This window comes from Mya arenaria, chromosome 7 (genome assembly GCF_026914265.1).
Source record: "Mya arenaria isolate MELC-2E11 chromosome 7, ASM2691426v1".
Classification (NCBI taxonomy): Eukaryota; Metazoa; Mollusca; class Bivalvia; order Myida; family Myidae; genus Mya; species Mya arenaria.
This window is the reverse complement of record NC_069128.1, coordinates 39,522,706-39,539,657: the sequence shown is the minus strand read 5'-3', so window position 1 is coordinate 39,539,657 and position 16,952 is coordinate 39,522,706. Positions and strand designations below refer to the sequence as shown.

At 33.7% G+C, this 16,952-nt stretch overlaps 1 protein-coding gene across 1 annotated transcript in view; it reads left to right on the top strand.

Moving 5' to 3' along the window:
- LOC128240743 (uncharacterized) overlaps positions 1–11,563 on the top strand; it is a 122,971-nt gene extending 111,408 nt beyond the window's left edge. Inside the window, exons 10-14 of the mRNA XM_052957564.1 lie at positions 6,783–7,263; positions 7,787–7,987; positions 9,024–9,118; positions 9,418–9,537; positions 9,738–11,563. Coding sequence (XP_052813524.1) covers positions 6,783–7,263; positions 7,787–7,987; positions 9,024–9,118; positions 9,418–9,537; positions 9,738–9,788 — 948 coding nt within the window. The 3' untranslated portion in view covers positions 9,789–11,563. The remainder of the gene's footprint in view (positions 1–6,782; positions 7,264–7,786; positions 7,988–9,023; positions 9,119–9,417; positions 9,538–9,737) is intronic.
- The last annotated feature ends 5,389 nt before the right edge of the window (positions 11,564–16,952 follow it).

Here is a 16,952-nt window from a genome sequence, read left to right as displayed (position 1 = left end):
GAATACCCGTTAATTTTGAAGTTTCGAATTACATTCTATTCAATTTATACATAGGGGGTCGCTACAAAAGCTAAGTGTATGATTTGTATTTTTTAAATATTCATACAATTGTTAAAAAATGTCTTTGCTGAAAGTTAAAGAAGTGTTGCCTTGCAGATGGTCTGCTAGAATATATCATACGGCACACTATTAATGCAGTTCAACTTCCGTTATTATTATAGCACTCTAAGACCAGTTCGTGTTCTGTAACACGATCATCCATTCAACCCTAATATACATTTCTAAAAACTGTAGGACATGTTGTATTGCTGGTAACCTTTATGTATTAGTTTCATACTTCCAGACCTAAACCAAAAGCAGCCTGCCTCTAAACTGGTCCGCAGGCACTGATATTTAAATATTTTACATACTCTTAGATGTTATCCACTTAAGAGAATTTTACAATCCCCATGCTCTCCGTATCAAGCTCAAGGTCAGCGATTTAGACTTCCATATTGACCGCAAAATGTGGTCGATCATTTACAAGCCTTTCTCAATTCAAATGATAGTTTTATATGATAACATGTGATGCTTTCAGCAGAACATTACAATCATTTAATAAATTCATTCACTATCGCTACTTATGGGACTTTTCAATCACAAGTTTAAGTGACGTTTAATTGGGCTAGGTCAACCCCGTTCGATTGATTTTATGTAAACAATGTTATTACGTTCTTTTCAGGACATCATTCTCTGTCAAATTCCTTTCTTCTTCTTTATTGTCATGTATAGTATGATTTTACGAAATGGTATTGCAAGATGCTAAACAGATGCTAAAGCTCAAGACTTTGTCAGAATGTCTAATTGACACATGTCGGTTACCATTATGAATCTCAATGAACGTTATGGCATTTTGACCACTTAGTAGCTAGATAAAAAAGTTTACCTTAGCAAATATCTACTACTGACATGGAATTGGCGAGAGACTATAGCGTTACGTTGAATCGTCCCATATGCTTGAAATCCGTTTCAAGTTTCGGATTGTTATGATACACATTATCTTGAAAACGTCTAGCAAGTGCCTATTAATATACAAAAAAGTCATACCTCAACAAAATGATCTCTTTGATTGTGTTATTTAGTGGAAACTAATAACATGCAAAAGGTATGGGCTTTTTAGTTTTTCCCTGAAATTAGCATTGAATTATTACTGTTATTTTTCAGTTTTTTACTTAATCAGCAAAATATTTACATAAATATTTATATGAAAAATTACAAAAATCGAAAAAATGTATAAAAAGAGAATATAAAAATGTAATAATTTATATAAAGAATTTAATAATTAATATCAAAAAAGGGTATTGAAATATTAAAACACAATATTAAAACGTCACCATCGATTTCGACATGTAAAGCAAATTTATGTTAAAAACGTAAAAACTCTATCTTTAAACTCCAAACTCTATGCAAAGCACAAGAACCAGTGTAGTTAGCTTAAGCACCTATCTGTATAAGTTCGCCGTAGCTTAACCGAAGCACGCATTTTGCGATTTTTTGTGATCAGTACAAATCCGGCTTCGCAACGGTATCACATAGCTAAGAACTGTAATAAATCAACAAAATATCGTCATAACATCGGCGAAGAAACGGCAGGCGACTGTATCATAAACAGACTCAATAATGTCTGCCGTTGCGCTGCCGGGGAGAGCTACGGGACTACAACGGAATAACAACCGCAGTGCTTTGATAATGTCTGTAGAGCACAGGTAGCGTCCTGTAATGATCCGGACGTTCTCCGGTGACCTCAATGTGTACCATAACATGGTCAAATATTTCTAACAATGCAATACCGCGACTACGTTACCAATCTGTAAAAAAGCGGGAGACTACATCGGTATTACTCCAACCAATTATGATTTTTCAGATACTTTCGATGGAGCTCCGCCAATCTTCTCGCCGTTGTAAAGAGTGGGCTCCGGTCTCGTCCCGGCGAGGTATATCAGACGTAGAATTTTTCATTAACTATTTACCTGAAGACAGACAGCAGTTATCAATGTAGTTATCCTGTTGAAGATGCAGAGCATTACAAAGCAAACAAGTTATGTGATATTGTTCAATGAGCCTTTGTTACAAAGTAATGTGCATATTTTTATCATAAGAACTATGCAGTTCAATGACTATGAAATACCTTTAACAGTATGCTGCTTTAAACATTTCCGTTTGAAGCACATTGTATTTGGTTAAACTCGGTTTAAACTTTTGTAACGCCCCTTACATTTAAATAATCAGCCGTTAAAGTATCTCTTTAGCACGCCTACTAAACGCACACACATACATCTATTACCTTTATTAGAATAATTTTTGACTTATTTAAGTCTCAAGTGAATGTATGGTGCATTAATATCATGAAATAATAATTTGACTCCATGTGAACATTACTATTGTAAGGTTATTATACCCCCGACAAACGAAGTTTGAAGGGGGTATATTGGAGTCACCCTGTGGTCGGTCGGTCGGTCGGTCGGTTTGTCGGTCGGTCCGTTGCAAATTACCTTGTCCGGACCCTAACTTAAAAACTACTGAATGGAATCGGATTAAACAACATACAATGGTAGAGCATAATGAGAGGAAGTGCAGTGTACAATAACTATAACTCTATTTTTGCTTATTACTGAGTTATTGCCCTTTGTTGCTTTTTTGTCCTGAGTATAAGTACTGGATGGAGTTCATTGGAACTTCATACAATAGTAAAGCACAATGAGAGGAAGTGCAGTGTTCAAGAAGCATAACTCTACTTTAACTTATTACTGAGTTATAGCCCTTTATTTGTTTTTTGCTGTCATTTTTTTCAGACATTAACTTGCAAACTACTAGATGGAATTTATTGAAACTTCATACAATGGTAAAGCACAATGTGAGGAAGTGCAGTGCACAAAAGCCACAGCTTTATTTATGCTTATTACAGAGTTATGGCCTTTAATACTTTTTTCTTGTCCAGAGAATAACTTGAAAACTATTGGATGGATTTTAATAAAACTTTATACAGTGATAGATCATAATGAGAGGAAGTGCAGTGTACAGGAACCGCAATTCCATTTCAGCCAATTACAGAGTTATTGCCCTTTGTTACTTTTTTCTTGTCTTGAGCATAACTTGGAAAAAGTAACTTAACTCATTTATAGATGGTCATAGGCAATCGTACATTCTGTGCTTTAGAACATCAAATATATTAGTATTATCATCTTAGTATTAGCATCACTGGTATTGTTTAAAGCCTTTTTTCTAACTTTTAAAAACATAATCAAAACATGAATAACTGACGATAGTCAATGAAATAAAGTTATTTATAGGTTGGCTTTCCAAATAGTTGACTGCAATTTCATATCAGAGCTGCGTTCGGGGGTATTGATAACATCTAGTGATAGCTCTAGTTTTCCTTATATATTCCTAAGTGAATGCTTTATATTCGTTGCTACAATTTGTTACTTTCTATCAATACTCAAAGAAACTTACGTTAAAGGAAGTGCCGAGTACTTGTGGTTCAGTCGCGGAATCCAGGAGTTGATGTTATCGGATGATACAACTAAAAAAAACCTCAATCATCTCGGTAACTCAAAATATATTGGCTTCAGATATGATGTTAGTAGTGCGTATGGAACCTCTTATACACAATGACTGTGGTATGTATTCTACAACGTGTTTTGGTAAGGTTCTCAGCTGTAATGCTAGTTATTTACTTAACGTTGTTAATACATATAACACCGCCTTCTAATATAGCACATTATATTCTCTACTGCATTTTATGTGCCGTTAATTTGAATGCAGGTTGTGAACTTACAAAAATAGCCAACATAATATAACCTGCTATGTACATGTTATTTTGAAAGGTATGCAACGACTATTAGTGGTGAAACGGATAGGTTTCGGATTGTGGATGCCTGTGATAGAAAGCTTCTGCAAATCACACATCAACATTAAGTACAATTTAAAGATATGCTGCCTTTTTGGTACATTTCTGTTGGTAAATTTTCAGAAAATATAGGCCATGGTTTATATGAGGCAAACAATCTGACTGATCGAACAGCAATGTGTTATGTCAATAGGTTTTAATGATGTAAACATCATTTGACAAGTGTTATCTGCTTTATTCACTTTGCCATTTCAATGTTGTTCGTTTCCAAAGTTTATTTCCAGTCTATTGTTCTCCAAGAAAGGTTCCGTCCAATCTCCAGGTATTGGTTACTCGAGGACCATCTAGCAGCCCTATACCGTACGCAGTCAAGTTTCCAAGACACAATGGGTTCGCCACCCATTGCCTTAATCCAATAACGACTTAGGGAAAGAAGGGTTCGTAACTGTAAATATCTTTAGTTAAACTTTCGTTAATGAAATATGTATACTTGATTGTTAAACAAAATTTGTATTTGTATTTGTATTGGAAACAGCAATTTTTAAACATTTTACTCATGTAAAAGCATTGTTACATCATGGTCGAAATTTGCAGTCTCAAATCCACACTTAAGACGTTGTAGAATATTAGACTTGATGTTTCTTTAGTCGCCGTTGTCTTTGACACAAGATAATAATTATTTAACTCAGTACTTGTTTATTTAAAATAATGTATTCTACAATCAAATATTTTATATCATATGACTTCAACACAAATGGCACTTCATCTTTTTGGTAAACGATCATATATATAATCGAGTCGACAGTGTTTAACAGGCGTGTTGTTCGGCTTATTGCTAAAGAGAAGACAATATTTGCTGGTTCCCCTTCTATAGCAGAGTGCGTAATAGATGGACATTCAAAACAGTGCATCTATAGGTTAGTGCTTAAATTCGTTTATATTTCGACTTTAAAAACTAACATGAATACCAATCATTTATTTTTAGATTCTTGTTTTAAATTCCTATTATTTTAATTAATATATTTAGGCTCATGATCCCAATAGTTAATAGTATAATTGTTATGTGACACGCGTAATTAGTATATGCATGTATGAAAAGACATTCTCTTGAGGTAGGAATACCTCACTCAGTAATAGCTGTATGATTTTCCGCTATTATTCGAGTTTGGAGAACAAAGTTTTGTAGCCTCCATTCTGTCCTGATATGAATATATATTACCGTGACATAAACATTGTGTCCCCGACTAAACCACGCTTCTGTAGTAAGTGCTATAGTCTGGGAACTTGAAAGATTTAATTTCACTCTTGATTTCTTTTCCTCGTACATGTTGCGAATAAGTGTTTGAGAACAGTATGTTCTACCAGGAATCGAGAAACGGGGATTTTAAGGTTTTTATCACGTTCTTAAACCAAGGCCAATGACACTGGTTGCAGCTAGGTCATCAATAATGTATATCCAGATTGATCTAGAGATAGTTGCGGCTCGAGCCGAATTAAATGCATAATGAGTCCTTAACATGCATTCAATTGTTGTTTTTTTACATCTGGTTTATTTTCATTAGATACCGGTTCATCTTTTGTTTGCATACTTTTAGGCTCAATGTGGGAATTCGGTTGCTTGTTCCATCGCTACTAGTTTTCACTTCAAATTATACAGGCAACACTGGTATCAACAAGTGATTTTGTTTGCAAGCTACGTTTCAGTCCAAGGTGTTTCCATATGTTAATGTTAGCCATAAGATTGCAAATTATTTCAAATTCAACTTCATTATTTTTTTTATCAGCCATAACGACGATGTTGTTGTTTATCCATTCCACTCCCTGCCAGTGAGCGTTTTGAATAGCTATTTTTTAATACAAAGCCTCGTCCAGGAAACGGTACGGATTTGAGAAAATTCCGTTCGTCATACCAAACAGAAACTATGTTAAGTATAAATTGTAAACTGTAATGAAATGTGATTTTTGAGAATATATACTGTGCTTCAGTGAGACAAAGTCTGTTTATATGAAGGCTCATACTGTTCGTGTACGATCGATACATGACCTTTTTAGATATGCAATCATTTCTCTTTAGAAGAAATAAAACATATTTTATTTATTTTTATCTTTTAAGAGCTTATTTCAAGAATTGTGTTATGCGTTTAAACAAACACAATAAATTAAAAGACCACTTTATTTAAATACGTTCATCAGATTGCAACGTTAATGTTAAATGGAAAGCGAGCCGAAAATATAAAGAAAACTTGGTGAGGAACCGAGGGAATAGATAGTAAAAGATAATTACGTATAAAATGGAAATGTGCAGACTAATAGACACCGTTTTACATTAGCTACAACAAATACTCAGATCGTCCTAAGCCAATATCGGGTTTCATTTAATTAACTTGACACTAGCAATAAACCTGCGGGTCAAAAGCAATCTTCTTATATCCTAGTACATATAGTAAGTGTTATAAAACTAGCTTATTGCAATAAAAATTAAACCATTTACAAAACTTACGCTTGGTAGGGACTTACCGGTTACAGTTTGGGGCCACTCAAAACTTTTTTGGATTCGATATATAATTGCTTGCGAAAAAAAAGAAAAAAAGAGTAGAATTACGCTAGACGCACCTAGAACCTTCCATCGCCTTTAGCGCATTCATGTAGTGGTGAGGCGGGTTATGGAACTTGCGACTGTGCATTGGTGAACAACTATACTACGTATCCGCCACATTCTTTTACTCAGTAAACCATTTCAACAGTGTATGCAATTGTTAGCATTAAGGTCAATCGCAGGATAGGAAAATTACATCATATGTGCAGCGGATAACTTAATGTCAATCATACATGGCTTTCCGTTTTAGATAAAATCATTCGAACATTATGCGTTTTACTAATTTTGTTTTTGTAGCAAATGGCGATGTTACGTGCAAAGCACAAAGAAATGGAATCCCAAGCTGGTATTGTCCAGAGCCAACAAAAACAATTTCAAGAAGCAAACCAGAACCTTCAGGCAGCATCGGATCCAGCAAAGTTAGATTTACAAAGCTATAAATCAAGTTTGAAAATCGTTAAGGCAAACTTGAAAACGATTGAAGGAGAAGTGAATACCCTGGCGATGCATGTGCAGAAAGAGATTGGTTCTTCTGATAAAAAAATCCAAGCTAGCAATAACACAATGGAAAGAAATAAAGCAAATTATGACAATTGTTTGGAAATGATTGCCCTTTTTGAAAAACAAATTAAAGAGAACGATGCAGATAAACAATCGGCATCATCACGTGCACTGAGAATCCGGGATGCAAGCAGACGCTCCCAAACAAACGCAGTTGCCCTGGGTACAACATCATTTGCAGGTTTCTTAGCTGGAGTTGCACTGGCACCATTTACGTGTAAGTGACAATCTGTTTACGAGGATTGTTGTATATTAATTTAATTATCGTTACAATAGAAATACAATACACACAAATTCATATAAATCATTAATCATAAACAAGAGGTTATCGTAATCATTGATGGAGAAATCAAGATAGTGCATCATTATTTAGATAAGAACAGAAAAGTAGCACTGACACACAGGTGTTCGTTTAAAGTCCCTCTGGATGATGGTATGTTTTTAAATGGCGAAAGGAGAATTGAACATGTGAGTCCTAGGTTGGTTGTCAATGTCATACCAATTCACCACAACGCCACTAGATTATGAATTCGCCATATATCATTTGTAAATTTTCTTTTAATTTATAATCAACATATTGTAATTTTGCAAAACATCTACTTACTAGATAACAAAGCGATGACAAGTTTGCAATTTTGATGTACCAGACTCTGGGGTACAATCATATTAATAAAGCACAATTTTATGACAGACTCATGTGACAGAAACATGTGCTTTTTAATTTTATTTTGCATTTACAGTAGGTGGGAGCGTGGTAGTTACTGGCGTAGCTAGTGTAGGCTTTGGTTCTGCAGTAGCAAATACCGCTAACGCAAGCATGTATACAGAAGCTGCTGAGTCATGCGAATCAAGAGCAGAAAGTTTGCGCAGCCAGATAGAAAAACAAAGAGAGAAATGTAGGACTGAGGAAAGAGAGATGAACCGACTTAAATCGGAGACAGGTAAGGGTATGGACTTTTAAGCCACTAGAAATACAAAGAGGGAAATGTAGAAATGAGGAAACAGAGATACACCGACTTTAATCAAAGACAGCTGAGAATATGGACTTGTTTAGCCACTAGTAATAGTAAGTTTTGTTTTTATGTAATGTTTTAAAGTTCGCTTTATAACTGTTCATTTTTTTACTGTAAGAAGAAATGGGAGACTATCAGTTTAACAAAAATGATCATGTATATTCAAAGATCACACTGTGCAAACATATCTTTTAAAAAATATCGAAAAGAAAGCCTAAGCATGTAGCATTTAATCTACATTACGTATTTTGAAGGCGCACATGATAGGTTTAATACAAAAATTACTATCTTTTATTTTAATTAAGGTATGAATTCCATGATTGATATCATTTTTGTGTTAAATGCAATTAACTTTTATGATCATAACAGAAAAGCACATGACTGGTGTACAGATAAAAATATCAAACCAGAATTTTTGTCAATAAGCCGCTATTTCTGGAATTAATTTTAGTAGCATTTACAACAGTCCGAATCATATTTTATCTGTGTACACATGTAAGTCAGAAACGATTATTTTGCTTCTCCTATGTTTACATACTTATGTTTATTATTAAATGGTAGACCTTGTAGACACACTTTTGAGAATGCAAAAGAATATTTTGGTTATGTTCAAGTTCAATATAGTTTTTGTACACCCGTTTTTCATACAGTTACGGTAAGGAAAGCAAAATCAACTTTGTAGCTTTTGATTCAGCAATTTCCAACTGCCTGCACGGGTACGTTTGAAATTGAAACAAGTTCTGGAATATTTCTTTTATTTCATATCAGCTCTTACTAAAGCAATTATGTGCATTGTTTTGAAATAATCACCCCTTCGAATTATAATCCTCATCTTGTTATAACACGATGCAACCATTTCAGTGTCAACCTCTATTTCAGGTGTACCTACTCAAATGAAGAATTTTAATGACGTGAGTAACTGCAACTGTGTTTTTCATATAAGAATAATTGTTGTGATTTCCAGATTCCTTAAAGAAACAGGTCGAGGATTTGGTTGCTGTTCGAGATGCTGCCTATGCCATGATTAAGGCGATTAACAAAGCTTCGAATAGACTTCAGGTGCGTTTAGAAACACATACTACTAAAATGATTTATAGAACAACATAAATGATAAATAACTATTAACAATTGAAATGAGATGGCAAAGGGCGGCGAATGGCAAGAACATTTAATTCCAAAGATTTATTTTTCTAATTTATCATATATTGCAAATGATATAAACGTGCATGTAACGCATGCAAAACAAAATACCTCAGCCTGTTCTAAAATGAAATGTCGTTGGACAAATTTTATGAAAAAAACTTTGTCAAGGGATAGAAAGCTGAATATATTGGTTTGTGTGTTGTTCTTTTTTAAAGGAAGTTGGCAACAGGTCACACGATGCTTCTCAAGAAACTGATGCCTTTGAATTAGTGCAAAAAATACTGGAAGACCAACCATCCTATGAGCGAGCAAATGAACATTTTCTATGTTTGAAGGTAATATTAAATGCGTTTTTAAATACGATAACAATTTCCATGCGTTGTATATAAGAAACGATAGTATTGCAACAGTATTTAGATAAAAATGAGTTTAGGCTGGAGTCGAGATTCGAATACTTTCTTATACAACTCAAATACATTTTCAAAGAATTCTGAATTTTTTATATTGAAATATTTGCGCAATGTTACATTTTCAGGAAAAATGGGAAGAGGTCAACAACCTGTTCGATCCACATTTGTTAATATAACTAACAAAAATGCGATTTATTCGATTTGAGTAGTTATTATGTGATATATGTTCGTACCAAAAAAATAGAATAAAGCGGTGTTTCCTTCTTCCAAAAACAATTTCAGAGAATAGATGACAGTTGAAATGTATTCAAAAGTAGTTGTTACGTGTAAACGAGTTTTTGAAAGAGTTAATATGCATCTTATGATTTGTTGGATAGTTGACTGAATGAATAATTAAATTGCCGGATGGTCTATTTTTTTGATAGATGGATGGGTGGCTGTATGGATCGTTTGTTGGTTGAATGGATATATGGTTGAAAGGCGGGATAGTTGGCTGGATAAACTATTTCTTGTTTGGATGGTTGATTGGTTGGTTGGTTGGATGGATGGGTAGCTGCATGGATCGTTTGTTGGTTGAATGGATATATGGTTGAAAGGCGGGATAGTTGGCTGAATAAACTATTTCTTGCTTGGATGGTTGATTGGTTGGTTGGTTGGTTGGATAGATGGGTTGCTGGATGGATCGTTTGTTGGTTGAATGGATATATGGTTGAAAGGCGGGATAGTTGGCTGAATAAACTATTTCTTGCTTGGATGGTTGATTGGTTGGTTGGTTGGATGGATGGGTGGCTGGATGGATCGTTTGTTGGTTGAATGGATATATGGTTGAAAGGCGGGATAGTTGGCTGAATAAACTATTTCTTGCTTGCATGGTTGATTGGTTGGCTGGTTAGATGGATGGGTGGCTGGATGGATCGTTTGTTGGTTGAATGGATATATGGTTGAAAGGCGGGATAGTTGGCTGGATAAACTATTTCTTGCTTGCATGGTTGATTGGTTGGTTGGTTGGATGGATGGGCGAATGATATGTAAGATAGTTGATTGGTTTGATGGTTAGCTAGATGGATGATATGTTGGTCGAATAATAGCGATCAATCGTTTCAATAAAAAAGTTAATGGCTAGATGTTCAATTGATTGATATTTTTCCTTAACTCAATATCTTCTTTATGCCTTTTTTTTATGTATTTTCTATCTCATGTCTGTTTCATAATGGTATATCTATTTCTTATGATTGATTTATTCTTTAATACAACCCTATCATTTCTTTCATAAATTGTCGATTTATTCCGTGAGCGTCTTTATTCATATGTTGTATTTGCGTGACAAATTTTTATTCTCGTTAAGTTGGGCACCAACCAACTGATTTACACACAAAGCAATGAATTACGATATATTTTAATAATATGCTTTTAGAGGGTTCGCCTTCATGCGTCATTTGTTTGATAGTTTTGACATTGATTTTTGTATTTGACTATATTAAGGCTAATTGGTATGTCGCTGTAATTAACATTGCTTTATAATTGTTTATTGGATCGTTTTTATATTATGCCTATTGAACATTCAATTAAATTATTTAGAATCCAAGATCAAATGACATCTATGTTTTTCAGTTCAAAGCCGCACGTTTTTAACTACAATATTTTGAAAAACAAAAATGAGAAAAAAACCTGTTCATAATAATACTTAGCAGATAGCAGCAATACCGCTTTACTTTCAGAAAACGTATTATTTTCATTACATTTTTTTATTTCTTGTATTCTGAATAATAAAATCAACATTGAACTTAAACACTTTCCTGAATATTTATAATGTAAAATAAACTTGTGTTTCGTGAAAAAGTTGTTATTCGGCAAATAATTGTATGTACGAATAAACTAGCATAATGTGATGCTAGCTTAATGATCGTACCTTTGATTTATTGCCTGCTGGTGAATAAAGTTACACATGTTAGATGCTCGAGTTGTTATTGAATTGCAATTGCAATATATTGTGAAATCGCATTAGACCGTATTTGGTATATTAAGAATTTTTAACGAGCCGTCATATAATATATATAATTTATAACGAGATGTCATATAATATATATAATTTATTCAACGAGTGCAGGAAATAATTATGTTAGTAAGAATGCCAGGGGACATATGTCCTGGATGAATTGAATAAAAGTGTGTATCATTTGATGACGAGTTTCATATTCGTTTTATCACATGCCTTTTCAAGTAAAAAGTATCAAAAACGACCGACCTTTTTAACTGTTCTAGTGATGAGCCGAATACCACAAAGCAATGCAATGTCCCGCGCTGCATGTACTGCAGACATGTAGTACCTTGAATAATTTTAAATCACATATACATCCGATCGTTTCAATTCTGTTTATAATTAGAATGTATACTTAGATGATAGTCAATAAAAATAACAACAAATACATTTACTTTAAACGAATTTTGATTTTCTTTAAATTGTGACTTCATATCCGGCATGAAGATGATGATGATCATAATGTGTGATATGTTTATGACATAATTCTCAGTTGCCTTACACTAAATAAGGACCATCTTTAAGCATGTTTTTCGCGAAATTAAGACAAAACACCGAAAAAAGCAATTGTTTTTTGCCAATTAACTTGTTTACAAACATACGGATTGATATATTTTCTGACCAATAGATATAAAGCAACGTTATACTTGTGTTATACAAAAAGATACGTGATAGCTATTTTAAGCCGGAAACGAGGTATCATAGACTACGCCTTCCCTAGACACTTTCATCTTCTTCACCAGCCTCTCCGCTTAACTCCTGATGAAATTGCTCGAATGGAAGTGTGTTCTTTTCAAAAGTATCTCATAATATGAAAATCATTATCGTGCACATTACCGAAGTTATGAAACGTGCTTTGGTTTTACGTTGTAGCTTTGTTTAATTTCTTATCCGTCATCATTCAAACCAAACTAGGCTTGTTTCTTTGTTGGTTGAGGTATTAAGGTTTCATTTTTAACCTTATATTTTTAAGCTACTATTTAGTTTTTCTTAATATTAATGTATAATAAAATGTTTGAACATTAGTATTCATATAAACAATTGTGATTAACATGCGTTAATTGACTGTCAACAATACATATTTCCTTCCACAATACAAATATATATAATATTTAAAATCTTCTATTCATTATGGCGTGCTGATGAATACAATTGTAACAAGTTTAAGATTGTATTTGAACAAGCAGCATTCGTATATTTTTTGACTCTATTAGACACTGGTAATTAATAGTTTGGGCTATGAGACGTTTACATTATTCAATATTCAAATATTTTTCAAAAGAAGATATCAAGCTTCATACTTGATACTGATCTTGATACGACTATAGTAAAGTGCTATAAACAATTAAACGCCCTTGTATTGTATGAATAGTTTTCTGCGTAGTAGATGAATCATAATTTCGGAAAATACGAATAAGCAGATTATTATGCATGTAATTCCCCTACCGATTTGGTTTGTTTGTGCGTCGTCTTCTAGCCCAGGTAATTTGAAGCGACCGACTTCAATTAAAATATCGATACCTTTGTTCTGTAAGTTTAAAATAGGATTCCATTGATAACTAAATATTTGATAGGTATGATAGAACAGTAATTGATTGATAGAACCATTCCAGTGGTTAAGATTTATTCAAATACTCTTGCGATAAGTTACACATAGGAAGTCCAAGTGCATATTCTTCAATACTTTTTTTAAAACACGCAATCATTAAAACAATTAGTTATATTTACTTATATTTCATTCTGAGTATTTGTTTTGGAATAATTTAATGAAATAAGTTCGAATAAGCCAAAGGGTGGTACCTGTGTATACAAATTGCGTAATTAATAAGTTATATGTGTTGCCAAATGTGCAAGTTGTTTTATCAAAGCCCATGTCTCAATTCGTGAGACCATGAGCATGCTAACATATATAACCAACGACATCATACTCACAATTGAACCGCTCTTTGCATTAAACCGCTACTTGCATTAAGCCGTCTTTGTAATAAGCCGCTACTTGCATTCAGCCGCTCTTTGTATTAAACCGCTACTTCGATTAAGCCGCTGTTTGTATTAAACCGCTACTTGCATAAAGCCGCTTAGTGTATAAAACCGCTTCTTGCATATAAACCGCTCTTTTCATTACGCCGCTACTTGCATTAAGCCGCTCTGTGTATTAAACCGCTACTTGCATTATGCCACTCTATTTATTAAGCCGATCTTTGTATTAAACCGCTCTTTGCACTACTTAACCAGCGAAGAAACGATGTTCGGCGGCGTTGCTCTTTTTGCTGCAAAATATGAAACCAACCTTTGTTCAATTTCATGCATTTGGGGTATATTCTATATATTTGGAATCATATATTATATGGCATTTAAAAACATAATAATTCACGTACATACTTAGTTTCGTGTTGCTTTCTTACCAGTAAGGGGTGGCCAGTCGCGTAAGCGCCTAAATGAACAAATAAATAATCAACGATATCAAACTTTTCATTCATCTGTATTTTATAATATTCAATCTAAACAGCATGATTATTTTATATTGTCTAAATGCCTCGAGTGCTTTCATAATATTAAAGGTATGTAATCTTATTAGACAAATGGCGTATTCAAAGCTCTCGTTTTTGATTTGTTTGAAATATTATAATAATATAATAGAAAATAATAAATCACTACTTGGAAATACTTGCCAGAAAAGTCATGTGCGTATCCGGAATTGCGTATTATAATTCTAAATGACATCTGTAAACCACTTTTTTAAACATATTGAATGGCCTTGCTTGTTTTATCTACATAACGTTTTTGACAGTCCATACTAAATGTTATACTGTTCGGACCGAATTCATTATATTAGATATAGCTGTCATATGTGAATGATCAAATATGTGAGTACACTGTCATTACCCTGTCACACTGTCAAGACTGTCTTTGAGCTCAGGTTAGTTGACCCTTTTGCATGTTGAAGTTAAGCCATAGGAGGTAAAACTGATGAATACGCCAGTATACTATGATTACCCTGCCATAATGTCAAGACTAACTTTGCGCTCAGGCGAGTCCACCACTCGCCATGTGTAAGCTTTAGCCGTATGAAATAAAAGTCCCTCAAGTTGTTAGCGTATTGTATGAATCTTACAACTTACCCGTTCTGTTTGTAATGCTGCCGAACACATCGTCGCGTTCATCCCTGTCGTGACAGCAAAACTGGATGTGCCTGCGAGAATTATGAAATAACCGCAACCTAGGAATTGACCCTGTGCATTTTGCATTACAATCGTGTATTGTCGTACAGCTGTCGTCCATTTAATTGCCTATTGTCTCATTTCTCGCTTATTCTCTTTTTAATAACAACTAGAAGGTCACAGAGAAAATGTATACGGCGAATACAATACAACTGTCTCTTCAAATCATATAAAAATCGAAACAAGCCTATGTATGTTTTTTCAATTAGGTAATCAAAAACGAAATGTTACTACTTGACTGTGCACGAGTTTTTTCAAATTGTAAATCTCCGAAAACCGGCGACTTTTTTCTTAAAAACAATAAGCTTAAGTATCTTAGTTCATTCAGAACAGAAGTAAAACATAATTCATCGTTATTATCATATTAGTATCTCATATGAAAGTCTCAGGATTACTTAAAATGAGATACAACACAAGTTATACCAAAACTGAAATAGTGTGCGTGGCATGATCCCTTAGTAATGGACGTAATGTTTTGGGGAAATGGGAGGTTAGTGTTAAAGTTGAAACTTAGAGCTAAAGGAAGAATTGACGATATTCTTTAAAGGCTCATTGAATGGTTTTTGACTTGCTTTATGATTAATCGTTTAGCAAATTTCATGAGTTAAAAGCAAGAAAACACGTTCTTGGTTTCAAAGTATTGGCATCTTATGTTGAAACATCTAGGAGTTGTTAAGTTTGCTTATAAGTTTGGCATCAGTGAAGAACATGTCCACTAGATATGCATTAGATCTCATATATCCACGCAAAAACCGCTTTATAAAGTTTAAATATGTAGCGATATGTGTTGAAGAGAAGTCAAGACTAGGTTAAAAACTAAAACGGTGCTAGTGACTTGCTTAAACAAGAGACAGTTCCTGAGATTTCAGAGCTAAAAACGATGGTTTCATCTACTATATTCGTTTGTGTCAAGAACCACGTTTAATGGTTCACGTTAACAGTGGTAATCAAAATGGCATAAAACATTCAAATGTTTATCCATCAAAAATCGCGAAACTCATAGACCGCGAATATTTACATTCCAAGTAACATTATGGAGAGTTGCTAACCCCATTTGTCGCGTGGTAGTCGTATAAATGTGACATTATATCTCATTCGTGCGTTGCCTTACAGTTTTTGTAGACATGGTTGTATAACGTGCATGTTATCGCATGTCTTCGCCGTTAAAAACTACACACAGAGTCTATGCGATATAACACGACTATATTGTTTTTACAAAAAACGCTCAACGTAATTGATTTCATTTTCGAAATCTTGCAAAGTACTAAACAAACATTCTTTGTCAAAGCTCTTGATAAACATCCAAATTGGTAACATGACCAAATCTCAGAGGCCTTGTTTGTCGATACTTCATTATAATGCAGTGAGTCATGTTTTTTGAAATCAGTATCGTGCACTCTACGAAAGTTACGAAAACGCGCTTTGGTTTTAGGTTGCCGCTTTGTTCAATTTCTCATTGGACCTAATCCAAACAAAACTAGGCTTGTTTCTATGTTTGTTTATGTATAAACGTTTCATTTTTTACTTTATCTTTCTAAGCTACAATTTAGTTTTTAATATATTTATATAATGAAATGTTTGAACATTAGTATACATATAAACAATTGTGTTTAAATCGCGTTAATAGACTGTCAACAATGAATATTTCCTTCCACAATACAAATGTATCAAATATATATCTTCTTTTTATTATGGCGTGCTGATGAATAAAATTATGAAATGTTAAGATTTTATTTGATAAATTAGCATTTATATATTGATAGACTCTATCTGACACTGGTAATTAATCATTTGGGTTATAAGAGGATTACATTATTTAATATTTAACGTGTAAACATTTTAGTAAGCTATCAAGCTAATTACTTAATATTGATCTCGATACGACCAGAGTTAAAATATACAAATCTTTAACGACCTTGTTTTGTCAATATATCAATAGCTTTCTGCGTATTAGATGAACAAAGTTTTCTGAAAATATGAACAAGCAGATAGTTATGCATGTTATTCCCCTACTGAGTTGGTTTGTTTGTTCGTCGTCTCGTCATCTGGCCGAGTTAATTTGAAGCGACCGACTACAATGA